Raw genomic sequence first — 23,420 nt, 5'->3', positions numbered from 1 at the left:
CCTAACAACCCCATCCATAAACAAATTAAACAACCATGGAGACATCACACACCCCTGCCGCAAACCTACATTCACTGAGAACCAATCACTTTCCTCTCTTCCTACACGTACACATGCCTTACATCCTCGATAAAAACTTTTCACTGCTTCTAACAACTTGCCTCCCACACCATATATTCTTAATACCTTCCACAGAGCATCTCTATCAACTCTATCATATGCCTTCTCCAGATCCATAAATGCTACATACAAATCCATTTGCTTTTCTAAGTATTTCTCACATACATTCTTCAAAGCAAACACCTGATCCACACATCCTCTACCACTTCTGAAACCACACTGCTCTTCCCCAATCTGATGCTCTGTACATGCCTTCACCCTCTCAATCAATACCCTCCCATATAATTTACCAGGAATACTCAACAAACTTATACCTCTGTAATTTGAGCACTCACTCTTTTCCCCTTTGCCTTTGTACAATGGCACTATGCACGCATTCCGCCAATCCTCAGGCACCTCACCATGAGTCATACATACATTAAATAACCTTACCAACCAGTCAACAATACAGTCACCCCCCTTTTTAATAAATTCCACTGCAATACCATCCAAACCTGCTGCCTACTTCTTATGTCTTTCTAAATAACTATGACCAGGCACATTTTAAAAATAGGTTTTTTTGCTAACTACAAAATTTGTAAATACTTTTCCTTGTCTCTTGTTTTTCCCATTTCAATAACCTATGTATATTTCTGCTAGGGTCCAGCCTTGATGTGGACTTTTGTTAGTGATTGTAGCCTCCAGTGTAGAGAAAATAATCAGAAAAAATCAATATTTTTGATAGTGTGAAGTCATGCCTTTCAGTTGACAGTAGATACAGTACGATCAGTATTCTTTCCTTTCTTAGTAATGTTTGGTCATTATCCCTGAAAGATTTTGGGGAGCCATGTGCAGTTGCCCTTGACATATCCACTGCTTTTGACAGAGCGGGGCAACAGGGTCTCATCTCTGAGCTCCTCGCTTTTGGCTTCCCTCCCTCACTTTGCTCCTTCATATTTAGCTTCCTCTCTGGTCAGTCTATATGGTTGTTGCTGAATCAGCCTCTTCCCCTTTCGCCATCAATAGAGGTGTCCCTTAAGTTTCTGTCCTGTCCCTTACACTTTTTTTTTCTTTCAATGATTTCCTCTCCTTCACAAATAATCAACTCTTCTATAGGTATTACTTTGGTTTTTGCAGTCATCCACATCCTTCAATTAGCAAGGTAGCACAAGGAAACAGACGAAAGGAATGGCCCAACCCACCCACATACACATGTATAAACATACACAACCACACACACACATATACATACCTATACATCTCAACGTATACATATATATACACACACAGACATATACATATATACACATGTACATAATTCATACTGTCTCCCCTTATTCATTCTTGTCACCACCTCGCCACACATGAAATGACAACCCCCTCCCCCTGCATGTGTGCGAGGGAGGGCTAGGAAAAGACAACAAAGGCCACATTCGTTCACACTCACTCTCTAGCTGTCATTTATAATGCACCAAAACCACAGCTCCCTTTCCACATCCAGGCCCCACAAAACTTTCCATGGTTTACCCCAGATGCTTCACATGCCCTGATTCAATCCATTGACAGCACGTTGACCCGGGTATATATACCACATCGTTCCAATTCACTCTATTCCTTGCACGCCTTTCACCCTCCTGCATGTTCAGGCCCCGATCACTCAAAATCTTTTTCACTCCATCTTTCCACCTCCGGTTTGGTCTCCCACTTTTCCTTGTTCCCTCCACCTCTGACACATATATCCTCTTTGTCAATCTTTCCTCACTCTTTCTCTCCATTTCAAAACACCTTCTTCTGCTCTCTCAACCACACTCTTTTTTATTACCACACATCTCTCTTACCCTATTATTACTTACTCGATCAAACCACCTCACACCACATATTGTCCTCAAACATCTCATTTCCAGCACATCCACCTTCCTGTGCACAACTCTATCTATAGCCCACACCTCACAACCATATAACATTGTTGGAACCACTATTCCTTCAAAGATACTCATTTTTGCTTTCCAAGATAACGTTCTTGATTTCCACACATTTTTCCATGCTCCCGAAACTTTCGCCCTCTCCCCCACCCTATGATTCACTTCTGCTTCCATGGTTCCATCCGCTGCCAAATCCACTCCAAGATTAGATATCTAAAACACTTCACTTCCTCCAGTTTTTGTCCATTCAAACTTACCTCCCAATGGACTTGTCCCTCAACCCTACTGTACCTAATAACCTTGCTCTTATTCACATTTACTCTCAGCTTTTTTGTTTCACACACTTTACCAAACTCAGTCACCAGCTTCTGCAGTTTCTCGTCCAAATCAGCCACCAGCACTGTATCATCAGCGAACAACAACTGACTCACTTCCCAAGCTCTCTCATCCACAACAGACTGCATACTTGCACCTCTTTCCAAAACTCTTGCATTCACCTCCCTAATAACCCCATCCATAAACAAGTTAAACAACCATGGAGACCACGCACCCTTGCCACAAACCAACATTCACAGAGAACCAATCACTTTCCTCTCTTCCTACTCGTACACATGCCTTACCTCCTCGATAAAAACTTTTCTTTGCTTCTAACAACTTGCCTCCCACACCATATATTCTTAATACCTTCCACAGATCTCTCCAGATCCATAAATGCTACATACAAATCCATTTGCTTTTCTAAGTATTTCTCACATACATTCTTAAAAGCAAACACCTGATCCATACATCCTCTACCACTTCTGAAACCACACTGCTCTTCCCCAGTCTGATGCTCTGTACATGCCTTCACCCTCTCAGTCAATACCCTCCCATATAATTTCCCACTTTTATCCCCTTTGCCTTTGTACAATGTCACTATGCAAGCATTCTGCCAATCCTCAGGCACCTCACCATGAGTCATACATACATTAAATAACCTTACCAACCAGTCAACAATACAGTCACCCCCTTTTTTAATGAATTCCACTGCAATACCATCCAAACCCGCTACCTTGCCGGCTTTCATCTTCCACAGTGCTCTTACTACCTCTTCTCTGTTTACCAAATCATTCTCCCTAACCCTCTCACTTCGCACACCACCTCGACCAAAACACCCTATATCTCCCACTTTATCATCTAACACATTCCACAAACCTTCAAAATACTCACTCCATCTCCTCACATCACCTCTACTTGTTATCACCTTCCCAGTAGCCCCCTTCACCGATGTTACCATTCGTTCTCTTGTCTTACGCACTTTGTTTACCCCCATTCAAAACATTTTATTCTCCCTAAAATTTAATGATTCTCTCTCACCACAACTCTCATTTGCCCTTTTTCACCTCTTGCACCTTTCTCTTGACCTCCTGCCTCTTTCTTTTATACATCTCTCAGTCATTTGCACTATTTCCCTGCAAAACTCGTTCAAATGCCTCTCTCTTCTCTTTCACTAATAATCTTACTTCCTCATCCCACCACTCACTACCCTTTCTAATCTGCCCACCTCCCATGCTTCTCATGCCACAAGCATCTTTTGTGCAAGCCATCACTGCTTCCCTAAGTACATCCCATTCCTCCCCCACTCCCTTTACATCCTTTGCTCTCACCTTTTTCCATTCTGCACTCAGTCTCTCCTGGTACTCCCTCACGCAAGTCTCTTTCACAAGCTCACTTACTCCCAGCACTCTCTTCACCCCAACATTCTCTCTTCTTTTCTGATAACCTCTACAAATCTTCACCTTCGCCTCCACAAGATAATGATCAGACATCCCTCCAGTTGTACCTCTCAGCACATTGACATCCAAAAGTCTCTCTTTCGTGCATCTGTCAATTATCATGTAATCCAATAACGCTCTCTGGCCATCTTTCCTACTTACATACGTATACTTATGTATATCTCTCTTTTTAAACCAGGTATTCCCAATCGCCAGTCCTTTTTCAGCACACAAATCTACAAGCTCTTCACCATTTCCATTTACAACACTGAACAGCCCATGTACACCGATTATTCCCTCAGCTGCCATATTACTCACTTTTGCATTCTCTCTCCATCCACTTTCAGTTTTACCCATATCAATCTAGAGTTTACTTTCTTACACTTTATCACATACTCCCACCACTGCAGGAGTAGTGCTACTCCTTCCCTTGCTCTTATCCTCTCACCAACCCCTGACTTTACTTCCAAAACATTCCCAAACCACTCTTCCCTTTTACCCTTGAGCTTCGTTTCACTCAGAGCCAAGGCATCCCGGTTCCTTTCCTCAAACATACTACCTATCTCCCCTTTTTTCTCATCTTGGTTACGTCCACACACATTTAGACACCCCAATCTGAACCTTCGAGGAGGATGAGCACTCCCCGCGTGACTCCTTCTGTTTCCCCTTTTAGAAAGTTAAAATACAAGGAGGGGAGGGTTTCTAGCCCCTCTCTCCCGTCCCCTTTATTTGCCTTCTACGACATGAGGAATGCATTGGAAAGTTTTGTAGGGCCTGGATGTGGAAAGGGAGCTGTGGTTTCGGTGCAATTGTACATGACAGCTAGGGACTGAGTGTGAACGAATGTGGCCTTTGTTGTCATTTCATAGTGCTACCTCATGCACATGCGGGGGGAGGGGGTTTTCATTTCATGTGTGGCCTGGGTGGCGACGGGAATGAATAAGGACAGACTATGAATTATGTACATGTGTATATATGTATATGTCTGTGTGTGTATATATATGTATACGTTGAGATGTATAGGTATGTATATGTGCGTGTGTGGATGTGTATGTATATACATGTGTATGTGGGTGGGTTGGGCCATTCTTTCATTGTTTCCTTGGGCTACCTCACTAGTGTGGGAGACAGTGACAAAGTATAATAAATGAATATAAATAAAGATATTTATATATAACAACAACATTGTTGGAACCACTATTCCTTCAAACACCCATTTTTGCTTTCCGAGATAATGTTCTTGACTTCCACACATTCTTCAAGGCCCCCAGAATTTTCGCCCCCTCCCCCATCCTATGATCCACTTCCGCTTCCATGGTTCCATCCGCTGCCAGATCCACTCCCAGATATCTAAAACACTTCACTTCCTCCAGTTTTTCTCCATTCAAACTCACCTCCCAATTGAATTGACCCTCAACCCTACTGTACCTAATAACCTTGCTCTTATTCACATTTACAATGTTGTATGGTTGCGAGGCATGGGCTATGGATAGAGTTGTGCGCAGGAGGATGGATGTGCTGGAAATGAGATGTTTGAGGACAATGTGTGGTGTGAGGTGGTTTGATCGAGTGAGTAACGTAAGGGTAAGAGAGATGTGTGGAAATAAAAAGAGCGTGGTTGAGAGAGCAGAAGAGGGTGTTTTGAAGTGGTTTGGGCACATGGAGAGAATGAGTGAGGAAAGATTGACCAAGAGGATATATGTGTCGGAGGTGGATGGAACGAGGAGAAGAGGGAGACCAAATTGGAGGTGGAAAGATGGAGTGAAAAAGATTTTGTGTGATCGGGGCCTGAACATGCAGGAGGGTGAAAGGAGGGCAAGGAATAGAGTGAATTGGAGTGATGTGGTATACCGGGGTTGACGTGCTGTCAGTGGATTGAATCAAGGCATGTGAAGCGTCTGGGGTAAACCATGGAAAGCTGTGTAGGTATGTATATTTGCGTGTGTGGACGTATGTATATACATGTGTATGGGGGGGGGTTGGGCCATTTCTTTCGTCTGTTTCCTTGCGCTACCTCGCAAACGCGGGAGACAGCGACAAAGTATAATAAAAAAAAAATGATTTATATATAGTCACTGCCATCAGATTCAGGGTGTTAGTATCACCCTGAGAGTTGGATTCACAGTGTGCTAAGGGATCATTAAGTTCATCGTATAAAGCAGCGACCAAATAGTTATCATATGTATGCATGTTGTAGGGCATTTTTGACGGTTGAACAAACATGGTGTGTGATGTTATCAGAGTTTAGATATTCTGAAATGTAACAACACACACTTTTATAACAACGTTTTACGTTACTTTTATGGAGGATCAGATGTTAAGAGTATGTACAGAAGGGTATTTATTGGGATAAAACAGCATTTGATATACAAATGATTTACAAATTTGAACTAGTGAAATATCGTAAATGTGCTAATAAAAAGTTTATAAACACTTTACAGTCAGTTGTACAGGTGAATATTAATGCACAGTGGAGGGCAAGTGTGAGAGGGACTTTAGAAAAGTTTTAAGGGGCTAGCTGAGATTGAGGAACGTATCTGTCCTTTCCCAGCTATAATGTCAGGTAACATATTTATCATACTTTAATTACATAATTGTGTGCTTCATTTTTTGTTTACATGTTTGGATGAATAATGTATCTGTACTCTACTCCATGTTTCTCGAGATGTTAATTACATTTTATTGTGAAAATTTGGTTGAGAAGTCATCCCCACAAACTGGGTTTTTCCATGTGGGACTGTGGTAATGTCTTTCAGCTTGCAATAATTCATTTTTGGGTGTAATTCAAGATACTGCATTAACAAAGAATCATAATGATAAAACAATAATGTGTGACCCTTCTGTACCTTTACACACACATTTATGATTTGCATTCCAGCTTGTGATGTTGCTTGCATACTGTTTTGATTTGTGTGTGTGTGTTTATGATACCTTGGTGTTCATTTTATGCCGTGGTATGTGGCACAACAACTTTTTTCTTGTATCCAGTTCCCTACCCATATTGCTCACAATTTTTAGTGTCTCGTATAAAAGTCAAATTTATTCCTAGATTTCTTTCTTTACTCATATCCTTATTTTTGGCACTGTACCAGGTTTAACGTTAATGACACCCGAAGGTAATTTTTGTATTCCATGTATTTCTTTGTTAATTAACATGGGGAATGTTAAGCAAATGTTAAAAAAAATGCTGTACTTTTTTGAGAGCAACTGTTTGTGGCATTTTTGTTGAAGGTAGTGTAGAGTTACAGCATACTCATTAAGTAGTAGGAGAGCTTTTTTTTTAATCAGAGGCAAGAACATTTGTCCCGGGGACAAACTGGAGGGTAAGGAAAAAGGATGAGGGGAAGAATAAAAGATCAGAGAAGAAAATAGAGGGGAAATAGAAAGCAAGTGGGCTGTACACATAGTGATGATGAAAACTCGTAACAGGTTTCTTTCTGTAATCTTTGTAGCATTATGTGATCATGGAAGTGGAATCAGCTGTGCATCAATATTATATTTGTATGAATTGAAGCTGTAAGTATTTCTTTGATATTGCTTCATTAGTTTTACAGAATGTGTTTTCTTTTTTATTTTTCAGGAGGAACTACTGGCTAAAAAGAGGGGTGAACGTAGAGTTAGACTTGCAGCAGTGCAACAAGACGTACAGGAGAAGTTAAAACTTTTAGAGGATAGTTATCAAGAAAAAGAACAGGCTATGAGAGCACAGTTTGAGCACTTGGAGAAGAGTGCTGGCTACCTATGAGTAATTCACTTATAACTGTTGTTTTAACAATGCCTAATATTTTGTTGTTTTGAACATTCTGTATTTTCTCTGTACCTTCAAGTGCTTATTTATTTATTATGGATCATATCACTGTTATTCCTTCAGAGCGGTTTCTGCAGATTTTGCAAGAGCTCCAAAGCACATTTGGAGTCCCTGATAGTTTAAAGCAAAAGTTGTCAACTGATGAAGAATGTTCAAAAAGGAAAATCAGCCTAACCACTCAAGAAATCAAATGGTGTCACACAAAGATGCGAGAACGTGGTATACCTGACAGGGTACACGAATTGTTATCAGAAAGTGAAATAGTCTTGCCAAAATATGAACCACCCCCAAGAAATCCAGAACTGGAGGCTAGGGTTCAGAAACTGCGGTTTGAACAAGAAAACCGGGAATACAAGAATATGACAAAATCTGTTGATGCTGTGCACCAAAATGAGACGTCTGGCCTTGGAGAGATTGGCAGAGAACTTAGAAGTGTTAATAAACAGATTGTTGCTGGACTACAATATCTTATATCCATTATTGGTACCTTTTTTGCCATCTTCATTGCAGTGGGTATGACTACCCCTGATTATGGGGTCAGAGCCTTGGTAGCAACAATATCAGCAGTTATTGTTGGTTTGGCAGAAATGTTCTTTATCATTAGAGATGATTTGAGGGAGGAAAACAGACTTGATAAAGCCAATTAGTACCCAGCTAGTAAATATAATCTTGTCTATACATAGTATCATAATATTTGATAACAGTAATCTTGATATTTTACTTTGCATTACTCTAAGAATTTACAGTGTAAAGTTGGGATTTACTAACTTCATAGTGCAGTAATGTAAGATGTTGCACGATTAATTGCACTTAGTAGAAATATGTTTGTAGATACCAGCCATTCAATAAGTCGGTCAGCTCTGTTACAAAACTTAAAAGGTCTTAAAAACTCTATGTTGATGTACATTTTATCTTTAGCATGGCACTGTATTTAATACAGTGTAACATGCTTAGAGCCATTCAGTATTTTTCGCATGCCTTTTCAGTCAATTATCATAATACATTTGCAGAAGGGAAGAGTAGTCTCGGAATGTACTGCTTGCACATACATTTAACTTTGATCATCTTAATTATATGTTGTAGACCTCATCCTAATAAAAATATGCTGAACTAGAACCGAGTTATGTGAATTTGGGCAAACAACACGCTAGTGTTTAGTAGCTTGAGAGATAGCAGATAGATAGATCTACAACATTGGTAGGATGTGTGATTCATTATAAAGTGTTTAAAATCTTCATTGTACTTTCAATGTATATATGATTAGCTTTAGTAGCACAGTTAGAGCTTCAATTGCAGTTTCAAATTTGCTATAAAGTCACTTAAGTTACAGGTAACTTTAAACCAACCTTCTCCTCTGATTCATTGTACCCTGTTCCTTAGATTTTTGTTTTATATCCAGCAAGCTTTGTTCCACCATACATGAAGATGCTGTATATAGGATCTTCCTAAACACTATGGTCATACTGAAGTAATTTGCACTTGTCTGTTTTAACACTCATTTCACACCTATGCTTTCACACTCATGTTCCAATCTTCACATGCTCTTTACCAACATATGTAAAGGTTGGAAGTCTTGATACATTAGCCAGCTCACAGCCAACCCAGCAGTTGTGCCTCCCCTTTGGGGCTGGTCAGAGTGAATGTGTACCTCGTGTAGGTTGAGATGTGTATAGCTGTTTATATATAACATTTAAGACATTCCTCAAAAATCCCCTTCTGCTGGTCTCTCTCAGTTCTTGAGAAGCTGGCCATTTCCATTGGGTGGGACTACAGGCCAAGAAGTTTGGTAATGTTATGTGTGTCTGTTTGGATGAGTACAGGACAATTGAGGAGTTGGTGTTCAGCATGAAAGTTGCATCTCTGGCGTGAGAGATCTTATGACATTTTGAATCAGTGCTCATAATGGAGAGATGGATGTTATCCAGGATAGAGACATGAATGTAAAACTGTCCCCTTGACACATAAGTAGTCAAATTACTTGCATCCCTCTCTCTCTCTCTCTCATTCATCCACACTCATATTATGATTATCTCTGCCAACACCTCTTTGGAGGTGCTGGAGTTTTCCCACCTGCACAATCAACCATACAAACACTGCTCCAACACACACCTGGACACCTTCCTCGCTTCCACCCACCTGTTGATTACTCCATGTGAGGCTTTTCTGTAATAAGCAGGTAGGCTCACATAACATTAGTTGAATTTACTTTTTGAGATTTTACACTTGTTCTATTTGGCAGTGTGTTATATAATGTATGTTAGTGCTAGAAAAGTATTAGGTGATTTACCAAACAGATTTAAATAAATAGATGCAAGGCATGTAATAGAATTTGGTGGTTCCTTTAGGGTGAAATTTGAATAATGACAAGCCCTCTTTATTTTTATGTCAGTAAGACATTTTAAGGTACTTTGTATTTATACCTCAGCAGCAAATCAGTCAGGAGATCAAACAAAAAAACCTCATATTGTGACTAGGAGTTTCCTCTTGTGCCAAAGACAATTTTTACATGATCAGATTATCTTCATAAAAAAGTCTATACTTATGTATTCAGTTGTCAACCTTTAGTTTTCTAACGACTGTGAAATAGTTAACCATTCCACGATACATTGTAGAATATTTAGAATTTTATTGATGTATGCTTATACAACTATATATTTTTTACTAATAAGAGGAAATGGGAATGCTGTACTTTAAGTTAATAGGTTTGCACAAACAATCTGAAATTCATCCACTAATTTTGTAGATAGATTACAACAGCACAGTTTAAATTTATGCTTGATGAGAAATTATTTTATCATTCAAGTGATATCGAATAACTTCATGTATAATTTATACATAATAAATCTCCAGATGAGTGTATATTCCGTGTTGACCTCTGAACAATAGGTGTTTCAGTTATATAATTTGTAATTATGTGTTTCTACAGTATGAGGAGGGATTTCAATACTCATGGAGTCCCATTGCTTTAAATTTTTGTAGAACTTTTTAATCTCTTTAGTGCCATCAGGATGCACAGTTTCATTATGTAGTTTACTTTTTTTATTCTGTCTATATCTCTGATGCCCATTCCCCAGGAGCTCCTGCCAAGGGGTGGCCACGGCAAAAGAGTCTCCTCTTACCCCTGTTCTTACATGCCTCCCTCGCATACACCATTCCATGCATTCTTTCTCTGTTCCTCTCCCTCCAGTATTCCTCCACCCAGTTTACCCATGTCACAGGTGGTCTTCCACTCGCACCAACCCCTTTAATGGTACTGCCATAGACTTTCCTTGTAAACTCCCAGTCTTGCAGTCTTTCCACATGCCCACACCACCTTAAAGTATTACATTTTACCCATTCTACCACTCTACAATTCATTCTCCTTGCCTTGCCACATCTCTCATACACCCTTTCATTTCAAATCACACCACATACTCTTCTCAAATAGCCCATTTCCACAGCCTCGATTCTTGACGCTTTTGCCTCATTCCATGTTCATGTTTCATCTGCATAGGTCAGGGTTGCGAGGACTATGCTGTCCCTTGATCCTCTCTTCACTTCCATACTTACATCTCTATTCTTTATTATTCTATTAAGGGACCCAATGACTTTTCTACATTGTACTGCTCTCTCCCTTATCTCTCCTTCTACATCACCACAGTTACCTAAGACAGCTCCCATATAATTAAATTCCCTCACTTCCTCCAATCTTTTTCCTACATATCCACAGCACAATTTAGTACACTTTCTTTTTTCACTCTATATGGTTTTACAAAATCTATATTTTCACTCCATTTCCTTTCAAACACCATTACTTTACTTTTATAAGCATTTACACACAACTTTCTGCAACTCCTCTTCACTCTCCTTAAACAACACAGTATCATTCACAAACAGACTTGCCATTAACCACCATATCTCACCGCCTCACTCCATCTCTGCACACCTTTCCCTAGTTTTTCTTTCATCTCACTTATCCATAGATATATTAAAAAGCCATGGTGACAGCACACAGCCCTCCTCGTATGTATCTCAAAACTTTCACTCAGCTCTCCATCCACCTTACACATGCATTTGCTCCTCTATGTGCTGTAACTGACAATTTACTCCTTACGTAGAAATTTTTTATTTTTTCTCAACCTTCCCTTCTTTATTTTTCACAGTGTGTCTCAGTTTGTCTCCATACCTTTCTATATTCATCCCTTGGTCTCTTGTCTGTTACTGGTGCTTGCTGGCTGACTTATCGATCTATCTATAATGCCTGTTCCCAACTGGAACTTCCTCAAAGGAGTGGCCACGGCAAAAGAGTCTCCATAACTACTGAAAAACCATGCCGCTGCTTAGCCTTTAGTGCCTCACCCTCAGTTGGCCAATGATAGAGAGCAACTCAAGCACAATGCAGAGGCATCTACCTAATGTTCCTACTGACTACTACTACATAAAGCTCTTAATATTGGCTGATATGCCTCTTAAATCTCCTCTATAGTACTTCCCTAAGCTCTAGCTTTTTGGGATCTTTTAGTGAATTATATCTCTCTCCCTTTTCTAACCTCCCAAACTGTTTGAATCCAAAGGTACCTTTATTCATTGTAAATTTCACAAAACCTTCCTGAGCAAGCTGGTAAGCCTGTCTTATAGAGCACAAGGAATGAGTTCATGGTTGATGTGGGCTAGATTGAAAGCAGATTATGAGGGGTGGGTAATATATGTGGGAGGGGCTGGGTGAGTGCTTTGGCAACTTTAATGTGAGATTGATTCCTAATACTAATGAGATTGAATCCTAGTATTTGGAAATATGAATGCAAGGGTAGGTGATGTGGTAATGAGGATATCACTAGGAGGGTATGGGATCCCAAATGAAAACTGGAAAATCTTTATCATGTGCAAAAGGAATGATCAGGAATACAACTTTTAAGAAAAGGTGTATACATAGTAAATGTGATGGACTGATGGCTGTTAATGGATTACACAGTAACTGACAGACAGACATCTGGATGAAGACATGCTGATAGGTGCAGCAAGTAGAATAACATAATTTTTTGGCAGAGGCAAATGTGAAAGTTCGTGTTGTATTTTGGAAAAGAAAAGTGGCATGAAAGTGAGACCTTCTTGGTCACCTATGACAAATGGGAGATGCACAAGTAGTATTCTTCCTCCCCTTCAAGTGTAAAAAGTTTGTTCCTCATGAGACTTTACTGAGGCAGGAGAGGCAATTGGGAATATAAAAATAAGAATTCCACTAACAAATAAATTTTTCAATCCAATCATAAGGGTAATACGGAAAGACAAGCACTTTCCTTTTCAAAGTATTAAATACATCACATTTCATTGTAAAATTTTCTAATGATTATGTATGCATAAAAATATGATTGATTTGTACATATAAAACCTATTTTTTAATTTACATATCTTTTGTGTCAATTATTTAATGAAAGATGATGTTTTACAAAGATTTCACGAGTAGTTAATTTTCAGTTATGAGTATGGAAATTCTGAAATGTTCTTTTGTACTTATTTAGAGTGCTTATCCTGGAAAAGTGGTTTACAACTCAAGTTGCTTTGTTTTTCTATGAATGCTAGATATGAACATCAAAAGTGGATTTTGTACAGACCAACAAATTTACAAGAAAATAATTAATGCATATTGAGGAATTATACTCCATAATATCCAGTCATTTCTTATTTTTAGCTCATTTGAACTTTATTAAAAACAATACCTCATTTTCTTGAGCATCATCATTAGGCAATTCATAGTTATTTTGTATCTATTTCTTTACTTTCTTTGCTTCCTGTTGCTTTTCTTCATCTCCTTCCCGCTTCAAGGGTGGAACAGAAAATCCTGGGATGAAAGGATGAACAAGTTTACATACAACACGCTGGTGTTGAACATCTGAAGCATCTATACTCACTTGTACTCGAAGATGGTCAAATGGACGAATAACAACATTGCCACACTTAACATACAATTCCTGAAAAAGTAATGCACTTATAAATATTTTTCCATATTATCCATGTTAATATACCTACTAATCAAATACAAAAGCACATTCTACTGATAAAATACATTACTCTCAAGACAGTAGAAAATACAAGAGTGAATTATGTTCCAGTAAAACTAAAAATAAAGAGTGCTCTAAAATCTTCACTGTTGATGTTAAAAGCCTTTACTGAGGCCTATTAAACCACAGTGATGCACAATAACCCCTTGAAATCCCTCTAAGTTATCCTTCTCAGCCATCATAATTCATGTGTTTAAGTTGAAAATTTTTATTTAATCATACAATTTCAAAGATATTCATATAATTTAGAAATATTTATTTATTTATTTTGCTTTGTCGCTGTCTCCCGCGTTTGCGAGGTAGCGCAAGGAAACAGACGAAAGAAATGGCCCAATCCACCCCCATACACAATGTATATACATACACGTCCACACACGCAAATATACATACCTATACATCTCAATGTACACATATATATACACACACAGACACATACATGTATACCCATGCACACAATCCACACTGTCTGCCTTTATTCATTCCCATCGCCACCTCACCACACATGGAATACCATTCCCCTCCCCCCTCATGTGTGCGAAGTAGCACTAGGAAAAGACAACAAAGGCCCCATTCGTTCACACTCAGTCTCTAGCTGTCATGCAATAATGCCCGAAACCACAGCTCCCTTTCCACATCCAGGCCCCACACAACTTTCCATGGTTTACCCCAGACGCTTCACATGCCCTGATTCAATCCACTGACAGCACGTCAACCCCGGTATACCACATCGATCCAATTCACTCTATTCCTTGCCCTCCTTTCACCCTCCTGCATGTTCAGGCCCCGATCACACAAAATCTTTTTCACTCCATCTTTCCACCTCCAATTTGGTCTCCCACTTCTCCTCGTTCCCTCCACCTCCGACACATATATCCTCTTGGTCAATCTTTTCTCACTCATTCTCTCCATGTGCCCAAACCATTTCAAAACACCCTCTTCTGCTCTCTCAACCACGCTCTTTTTATTTCAACACATCTCTCTTACCCTAACATTACTTACTCGATCAAACCACCTCACACCACACATTGTCCTCAAACATCTCATTTCCAGCACATCCACCCTCCTGCGCACAACTCTATCCATAGCCCACGCCTCGCAACCATACAACATTGTTGGAACCACTAATCCTTCAAACAACCCATTTTTGCTTTCCGAGATAATGTTCTCGACTTCCACACATTCTTCAAGGCTCCCAGGATTTTCGCCCCCTCCCCCACCCTATGATTCACTTCCGCTTCCATGGTTCCATCCGCTGACAGATCCACTCCCAGATATCTAAAACATTTTACTTCCTCCAGTTTTTCTCCATTCAAACTTACCTCTATTTAAAAAATAGAGGTTTTTTTATCCTCTACTTTTACTGTTATAAAGGTGTAGAAGTTTCAAAGATGTTTCAGCTCAATGTACTAAGTTTGGAACATTAGGTAGATGTATTAGGTAATAGTAATTGGTGGGAACATTAGGTAGTCATAGTTGGTGGGTACAGTAGGTAGGAGACTCCAAAAATACTGCACTAGAGTTGCCCTCTGCCTGTTAAGGGTGAGGCACTAAAAGTTAGGATGCAGCACAGCAGTTCACCAGTTATGGAGATTTTGCCATGGCCACCCCTTCGAGGGAGTTCCCAAAGGGAATGTACGTTAGTGATACAGATAGTGCTAAGGCCTGAGCATCGAGTTGCCACCATATGTACACATAAATTTTTACTACTGATTACATGACAGTACTATGTTTTATCTTTATTTATTCATTTATTTTCTTATACTTTGTTGCTGTCTCCTGCATTAGCGAGGTAGCGCAAGGAAACAGATGAAAGAATGGCCAAACCCACCCACAAACACATGTATAAACATACACGTCCACACACGCACATATACATACCTATACATTTCAATGTATACATATATATAAATACAGAGACATATACATATATACACATGTACATAATTCATACTTGCTGCCATTATTCATTTCTGTCGCCACCCCGCCACACATGGAATGACAAACGCCTCCCCCTGTGCGCCAGGTAGCGCTAGAAAAAGAAAACAAAGGCCACATTCGTTCACACTTAGTCTCTAGCTGTCACATATAATGCACCAAAACCACAGCTCCCTTTCCACATCCAGGCCCCACAAAACTTTCCATGGTTTACCCCAGACGCTTCACATGCCCTGTTTCAATCCACTGACAGCACGTTGACCCTGGTATACCACATTGTTCCAATTCACTCTATTCCTTGCATGCCTTTCACCATCCTACATATTCAGGCCCTGATCGCTCAAAATCCATTTCACTCCATCTTTCCATCTCCAATTTGGTCTCCCACTTCTCCTCATTCCCTCCACCTCTGACACATATATCCTCTTTGTCAATCTTTCCTCACTCATTCTCTCCATGTGACAAAACCATTTCAAAACACCCTCTTCTGCTCTCTCAACCACACTTTTTATTACCACACATCTCTCTTACCCTTTCATTACTTACTCGATCAAACCACCTCACACCACATATTGTCCTCAAACATCTCATTTCCAACACATACATCCTTCTCTGCACAACTCTACCTATAGCCCACGCCTCGCAACCATATAACACTGTTGGAACCACTATTCCTTCAAACATACCCATTTTTGCTTTCCGAGGTACCATCAGGAACAAATGAACAATGGCCTCAATTGCACATATCCAATCTCTAACCGTCATTTATAATGTATCAAAACCAGAGCCTACCATTCACAGATAAGCCCAACAAACAATTCCATGGCTTACCTTGACTGATTCATATGTTCTATTTCAACCCACCAACAGCACATTGCTCCCTCCCCCATATAACACATCCATTCAATTCATTCTATTCCATGCATGCCTCATACCCTTCAAAATGTTCATGCCCAGATACCCTAAAACCCCCTTCATTCAATCCTTGCAACTTCTCTGTTGCCCCCTTCCCCTTGCTTCCTCCACTTCTGACACACAGATCCTCTTAGTATTTCTTCACTCATCTTTCCCATTTGTCCAAACAATTTCAGCACACCTGTCAGTCCCCCCAATCAAACTGTGATTACCACCATATCTTGCTCTTACAGTAATTTTTTATGCAATCAACCAAACTTGCACCACATATTGTCCTGAAACATTTCATGTCAAGTAAATCCACCCTCTTCCATTTTCCAAATTTTTTTTTTTTTTTTTTTTTATACTTTGTCGCTGTCTCCCGCGTTTGCGAGGTAGCGCAAGGAAACAGACGAAAGAAATGGCCCAACCCCCCCCATACACATGTATATACATACGTCCACACACGCAAATATACATACCTACACAGCTTTCCATGGTTTACCCCAGACGCTTCACATGCCTTGATTCAATCCACTGACAGCACGTCAACCCCGGTATACCACATCGCTCCAATTCACTCTATTCCTTGCCCTCCTTTCACCCTCCTTCATGTTCAGGCCCCGATCACACAAAATCTTTTTCACTCCATCTTTCCACCTCCAATTTGGTCTCCCTCTTCTCCTCGTTCCCTCCACCTCCGACACATATATCCTCTTGGTCAATCTTTCCTCACTCATTCTCTCCATGTGCCCAAACCACTTCAAAACACCCTCTTCTGCTCTCTCAACCACGCTCTTTTTATTTCCACACATCTCTCTTACCCTTACGTTACTCACTCGATCAAACCACCTCACACCACACATTGTCCTCAAACATCTCATTTCCAGCACATCCATCCTCCTGCGCACAACTCTATCCATAGCCCACGCCTCGCAACCATACAACATTGTTGGAACCACTATTCCTTCAAACATACCCATTTTTGCTTTCGAGATAATGTTCTCGACTTCCACACATTCTTCAGGGCCCCCAGAATTTTCGCCCCCTCCCCCACCCTATGATCCACTTCCGCTTCCATGGTTCCATCCGCTGCCAGATCCACTCCCAGATATCTAAAACACTTCACTTCCTCCAGTTTTTCTCCATTCAAACTCACCTCCCAATTGACTTGACCCTCAACCCTACTGTACCTAATAACCTTGCTCTTATTCACATTTACTCTTAACTTTCTTCTTCCACACACTTTACCAAACTCAGTCACCAGCTTCTGCAGTTTCTCACATGAATCAGCCACCAGCGCTGTATCATCAGCGAACAACAACTGACTCACTTCCCAAGCTCTCTCATCCCCAACAGACTTCATACTTGCCCCTCTTTCCAAAACTCTTGCATTTACCTCCCTAACAACCCCATCCATAAACAAATTAAACAACCATGGAGACATCACACACCCCTGCCGCAAACCTACATTCACTGAGAACCAATCACTTTCCTCTCTTCCTACACGTACACATGCCTTACATCCTCGATAAAAACTTTTCACTGCTTCTAACAACTTTCCTCCCACACCATATATTCTTAATACCTTCCACAGAGCATCTCTATCAACTCTATCATATGCCTTCTCCAGATCCATAAATGCTACATACAAATCCATTTGCTTTTCTAAGTATTTCTCACATACATTCTTCAAAGCAAACACCTGATCCACACATCCTCTACCACTTCTGAAACCACACTGCTCTTCCCCAATCTGATGCTCTGTACATGCCTTCACCCTCTCAATCAATACCCTCCCATATAATTTACCAGGAATACTCAACAAACTTATACCTCTGTAATTTGAGCATTCACTCTTATCCCCTTTGCCTTTGTACAATGGCACTATGCGCGCATTCCGCCAATCCTCAGGCACCTCACCATGAGTCATACATACATTAAATAACCTTACCAACCAGTCAACAATACAGTCACCCCTTTTTTTAATAAATTCCACTGCAATACCATCAAAACCTGCTGCCTTGCCAGCTTTCATCTTCCGCAAAGCTTTCACTACCTCTTCTCTGTTTACCAAATCATTTTCCCTAACCCTCTCACTTTGCACACCACCTCGACCAAAACACCCTATATCTGCCACTCTATCATCAAACACATTCAACAAACCTTCAAAATACTCACTCCATCTCCTTCTCACATCACCACTACTTGTTATCACCTCCCCATTTGCGCCCTTCACTGAAGTTCCCATTTGCTCCCTTGTCTTACGCACTTTATTTACCTCCTTCCAGAACATCTTTTTATTCTCCCTAAAATTTAATGATACTCTCTCACCCCAACTCTCATTTGCCCTTTTTTTCACCTCTTGCACCTTTCTCTTGACCTCCTGTCTCTTTCTTTTCCAAAATACATGAACAAAGAAAAAAGTACTTAAAAGTTTGCAAAAAAAATCTTATAAAAATTATGAGTTGATGCAAAATGGTTGTAAAATAAATTAGGAGTGTGTTATAACAAGGAAAGGCACTACAGGCAATGAAGGATATTTTCATAGGAATTTAGTGTGGAGGTATTTGCAAGTAGTTTCAGATCAGTGTTAGGGTATAATACATGTTACATTCACAGGTGCTGAATATCTTCATACTCAGTTGCCTGAAAATGAAATGCTGAGTGAAAACACTCATTACGTATTTACTTTTGGAGAAAAATCTAAACAGATATGGTAGCTTTAAGATCAGGAGTTTTCCACAAAATGTGGTCCTAAATTGGAGAATAAAAGTTCTAAGGTAAACATTAGTTAACTGAAAAGACAAATCCTTACGTCGCATCTCTGCTGAAGCAAGTAAAGTAGTTATTATCATGAATAATGTCAAATTACCTTCAGTATATCATCATGGATCTATGATCACTAACCTGTTCATTGAATTCAAACTCTGGAGTTGGTTCTTTGTCCACTTCCATTGCCTCTGCTGACTTCTTAGTGTCCCTCTTTCTTAGTTTTCCTTCATCCTTAGTTTTCTTTTCTTTTTTGTCCAAATACAGAGTCAACTGTTGACCAACTGTTGGTATCAACACTTGGATGGCGTTCTTGTGTAGGAACAACACATACGCATCAAACTCTGACACCTTTCCTCTTAATGCAGTCTGAAATTTTGAAAAGTATTTGAAATATATTATATAATATTTATACCATGATATCTCTTCAAACTTCAGCTTAACGTAAAAAAATACTAAATAATTACTCTGCAGATTCATTATATTCTGTAAAATCTTTACACAAACAAATTTTGCCTCCAAAATAAGTATTTTGTACAGGAAAAGAACTTATTAAATCTTACAGAGGAAAAGATCTTATTAAACACATGTTATGCATCTTATAAACCAGGGTATTTGGATTATACAATAAAAGGGCAACCATCCTAACAAAACTGCCACTATTTCTTGAGCATCCATCCTCAAGGACTCTGTCAACATGTGTATGCTTTCTCAGAACCATAACTGCCACATACAATTCACTCTCTTTCTCAAGTATTTCTCCCACAGATTCTTCTAAGTAAACAACTTGAGTATTTTGAAGGTTTCTTGAATGTGTTTAATGACAGAGTGGCAGATGTAGGGTGTTTTGGTTGGGGTGGTGTGCAAAGTGAGAGGCACAGGAAGAATGGTTTGGTTAAGACAGAAGAGGTAGTAGAAGCTTTGCAGATAAAATCTGCCAAGAAGGTGGGTTTGGATGGTAATGCAGTTGTATATATTAAGAAAGGGGGTGACTGTGTTGTTGACTGGTTGGCAAAGATATTCATTGGATGAATGGATCATGGTGAAGTGCCTAAGGATTGGCGGAATGTATGCATAGTGCTGTTGTATAAAGGCAAGGGATAAAAGTGAGTATTCAAACTACAGAGGCATAAGTTTGTTAAGTACTTCTAGGAAACTGTATGGGAGGGTATTGATTGAGGGGGTGAAGACATGTAAAGAGCATCAGATTGGGGAGGTGCAGTGTGGTTTCAGAAAAGGTAGATGATGTGTGGACCAGGTGTTTGCTTCGAAGAATGTGTGTGAGAAATACCTCAAAACAGATGGATTTGTATGTAGCATTTATGGATCTCAAGAGGGCATATGATATGGTTGACAGAGATGCTTTGTGGAAGGTCTTGCAGAGAAGATTTTATCAATGATGTAAGTTATGTGTATGAGTAGGAAGAGAGGAGAGTGACTTGTTCCCAGTGAAGGTTGGTCTGTGGCAGGGGTGTGTGATGTTCCCATGGTTGTGTAATTTGTTTATGGATGGGGTGATTAGGGAGGTAAATGCAAGAGTTTTGGAGAGAGGGGCAAGTATGCAGTCTGTTGGGGATGAGAGGACATGGGAAGTGAGTCAGTTGCTGTTTGCCAATGATACAGCACTAGTGGCTGATTCAAGTGAGAAACTGCAGAAGTTGGTAACTGAGTTTGGAAAAATGTGTGAAAGCAGAAATTTGAGAGTAAATGTTATAAGAGCAAGGTTTTTAGGTTAAGCAGGGTTGAGGGACAAGTTAAGTTAGGATGTAAGTTTGAATGGAGAAAAACTGGAGGAAGTGAAGTGTTTTAGGTATCTTGAAGTGGACTTGGCAGCAAATGAAACCATGGAAGTGGAAGTGAGTCACAAGGTGGGGGAGGAGACAAAGTTCTGGGAGCTATGAAGAATGTTTGGAAGGAGAGAACATTATCTTGGAGAGCAAAAATGGGTATGTTTGAAGGAATAGTAGTTCTAACAATATCATATGGTTGCGAGGCATGGGCTATAGATAGGGTTGTATGGAGGAGGGTGGATGTGTTGGGAATGAAATGATTGAGGACAATATGTGGTGTGAGGTGGTTTGATCGAGTAAGTAATGAAAGGATAAGAGAGATGTGTGGAAATAAAGAGTTTGGTTGAGACAGCAGAAGATGTATTGAAATGGTTTGGACATATGGATAGGTTGACAAAGAGGATAAATGTGTCGGAGGTGGAGGAACAAGGAGAAGCAGGAGACCAAATTGGAGGTGGAAGGATGGACTGAAAAAGATTTTGAGTAATCGGGGCCTGAACATACAGGAGGGTGAGAGGCTTGCAAGGAATAGTGAATTGGAACGATGCAGTATAACAGGGTCGATGTGCTGTCAATACATTGAACCAGGGTATGTGAAATGTATGGGGTAAATCATGGAAAGGTCTGTGGGGCCTGCATGTGGATAGGGAGCTGTGGTTTTGGTGCATTACACATGACAGCTAGAGACTGAGTGTGAATGAAAGTGGCCTTTCTTGTGTTTTCCTGGTGCTACCTCAGTGAAGCAGGGGGTAGCGATGCTGTTTCCTGTGGGGTGGGGTAGCACTGGGAAATGTGTATACATGTATATATCTGTGTGTGTGTATTTATATGTACGTATATGTATGTATAATGTCTGTGTTGATATGTATATGTATGAATATGTGTGTGTATGGGCTCTTCTGTGCCTTGTCACAACTAACCCTGTGTGTGGTGGTGGTGGTTAATGTTATTAGTAAGGCAGTTCATAAGGGTGTTAAAAATCTAATCACAATACTATATTGTTCCAATATTTACTTAATTACATTTCTCAATCCAGGTGCCTGTCTGTCTATCTATATCTCTGATGCCCATTCCCTTTGGGAACACCCTCAAGGGGGTGGCCACAGCAAGTCTCCATAACTGGTGAACTCCAGTGCTGCTTCTTGGCCTTTAGTACCTCACCCTTAACAGGCCACTGGCAGAAGACAGATCTTGTGTAGTTCCCACCAAATACTTCCACCTAATGTATCTAGGTACCTATCTTAATTAACAAAATTTGTAATAAACAAGAAGCACAAAAAAGCCTCCCAATTCCTACGAAATATATTACAATATGTAATACTCACAGCAAGACAATGTCACTTTTAAGTGACAATATATATCTGGTATGTTAGGAACAAAACACTCACAATGGCAGTAATTACTGCTGATCCTCTGCCCGCATACTGTGCCATTTTGTGCCGATAATTGATGTGGTGACTGAGATCTGCCAACTTCTTAGGATCCAACAACTCTGGGTATGTCCGATCTTTCTCAATGATGACTGCGAGAAGCCTATGTACTATGATGTCTGCATATCTGGATGGAATAATGAGATTATCTGTCATGAATTCCAAAGTGTGATTTCTCACATTTCTGCCAAAATGATTAACTGTTCATCTATACTACCTAAACGTCCAGACTGGTGCTTTAGATACCGATTCACACCTAAATGAAAAGAGCAAATACAGGTAGAATACCCAAAATCTGCAATTCATAAACAAGCACTTTGTGGATTTTGAACTTTTAAAGAGCTTAGAAATATGGGTCAAATGTTGTGGTCTTAAGATTTGTAACTTTAACAAAGTGTTTTGTTGACCTAAATGAAAATTATGATGTTACAATTGTTATTTGTTTGTAAAATACATAAGTATAAAACACACATGGGCTATATAGACAGAGCAGTATGGAGGAGGGTGGATGTGTTGGAAATGAGATGTTTGAGGAAAATGTGTGGTGTGAGGTGGTTTGAATGAGTAAGTAATGAAAGGGTAAGAGAGATGAGTGGAAATAAAAAGAATGTGGTTGAGAGAGCAGAAGAGGGTGTGTTGAAATGGTTTGGACTTAAGGAGAGAATGAGTAAGGAAAGACTGACAAAGAGGATATAGGTGTCAGAGGCATCAGACATGTACATATATACACATGTACATATTCATACATACTGCCTTCATCCATTCCTACCGCCACCCTGCCACACATGAAATGGCACCCCCTCCCCCCGCCTGCGCATGAGGTAGTGCTAAGAAAAGACAGCAAAGGCCACATTCGTTCACACTCAGTCTCTAGTTGTCATGCATAATGCACCAAACTACAGCTCCCCTTCCACATCCAGGCCCCACAAAACTTTCCATGGTTTACCCCACACACTTCCATGCCCTGGTTCAATCCAC

General features: G+C 40.0%; 3 protein-coding genes across 4 annotated transcripts in view; 2 read left to right on the top strand and 1 right to left on the bottom strand.

Annotated features, from left to right (window-relative positions):
- The window catches only part of Muted (biogenesis of lysosome-related organelles complex 1 subunit 5), a 28,186-nt gene extending 17,746 nt beyond the window's left edge, over positions 1–10,440 (top strand). Inside the window, exons 5-6 of one of the 2 annotated variants that reach the window (XM_071675177.1) lie at positions 7,356–7,520; positions 7,647–10,440. In XM_071675177.1, coding sequence (XP_071531278.1) covers positions 7,356–7,520 — 165 coding nt within the window. In that variant the 3' untranslated portion in view covers positions 7,647–10,440. Of the gene's footprint in view, positions 1–7,355; positions 7,521–7,646 lie in introns of those variants that run through there. The other variant, XM_071675179.1, reaches the window with a different exon arrangement.
- LOC139756105 (transmembrane protein 199) lies at positions 7,619–10,440 on the top strand. Its single transcript, XM_071675176.1, has one exon. The coding sequence runs from the start codon at positions 7,619–7,621 to the stop codon at positions 8,228–8,230; it is 612 nt and encodes a 203-aa protein (XP_071531277.1). The 3' UTR covers positions 8,231–10,440.
- Positions 10,441–12,796: 2,356 nt separating this feature from the next.
- Dis3 (exosome complex exonuclease RRP44-like protein Dis3) overlaps positions 12,797–23,420 on the bottom strand; it is an 88,673-nt gene continuing 78,049 nt past the window's right edge. Inside the window, exons 17-19 of the mRNA XM_071675174.1 lie at positions 22,401–22,569; positions 19,361–19,591; positions 12,797–13,531 (exon numbers count right to left, since the gene is read on the bottom strand). Of these exons, the coding sequence (XP_071531275.1) occupies positions 13,328–13,531; positions 19,361–19,591; positions 22,401–22,569 (604 nt within the window). The 3' untranslated portion in view covers positions 12,797–13,327. The remainder of the gene's footprint in view (positions 13,532–19,360; positions 19,592–22,400; positions 22,570–23,420) is intronic.

Source organism: Panulirus ornatus, chromosome 20, assembly GCF_036320965.1.
Source record: "Panulirus ornatus isolate Po-2019 chromosome 20, ASM3632096v1, whole genome shotgun sequence".
In the NCBI taxonomy this organism is placed as follows: domain Eukaryota; kingdom Metazoa; phylum Arthropoda; class Malacostraca; order Decapoda; family Palinuridae; genus Panulirus; species Panulirus ornatus.
This window is presented reverse-complemented; position numbering and strand designations above follow the sequence as displayed.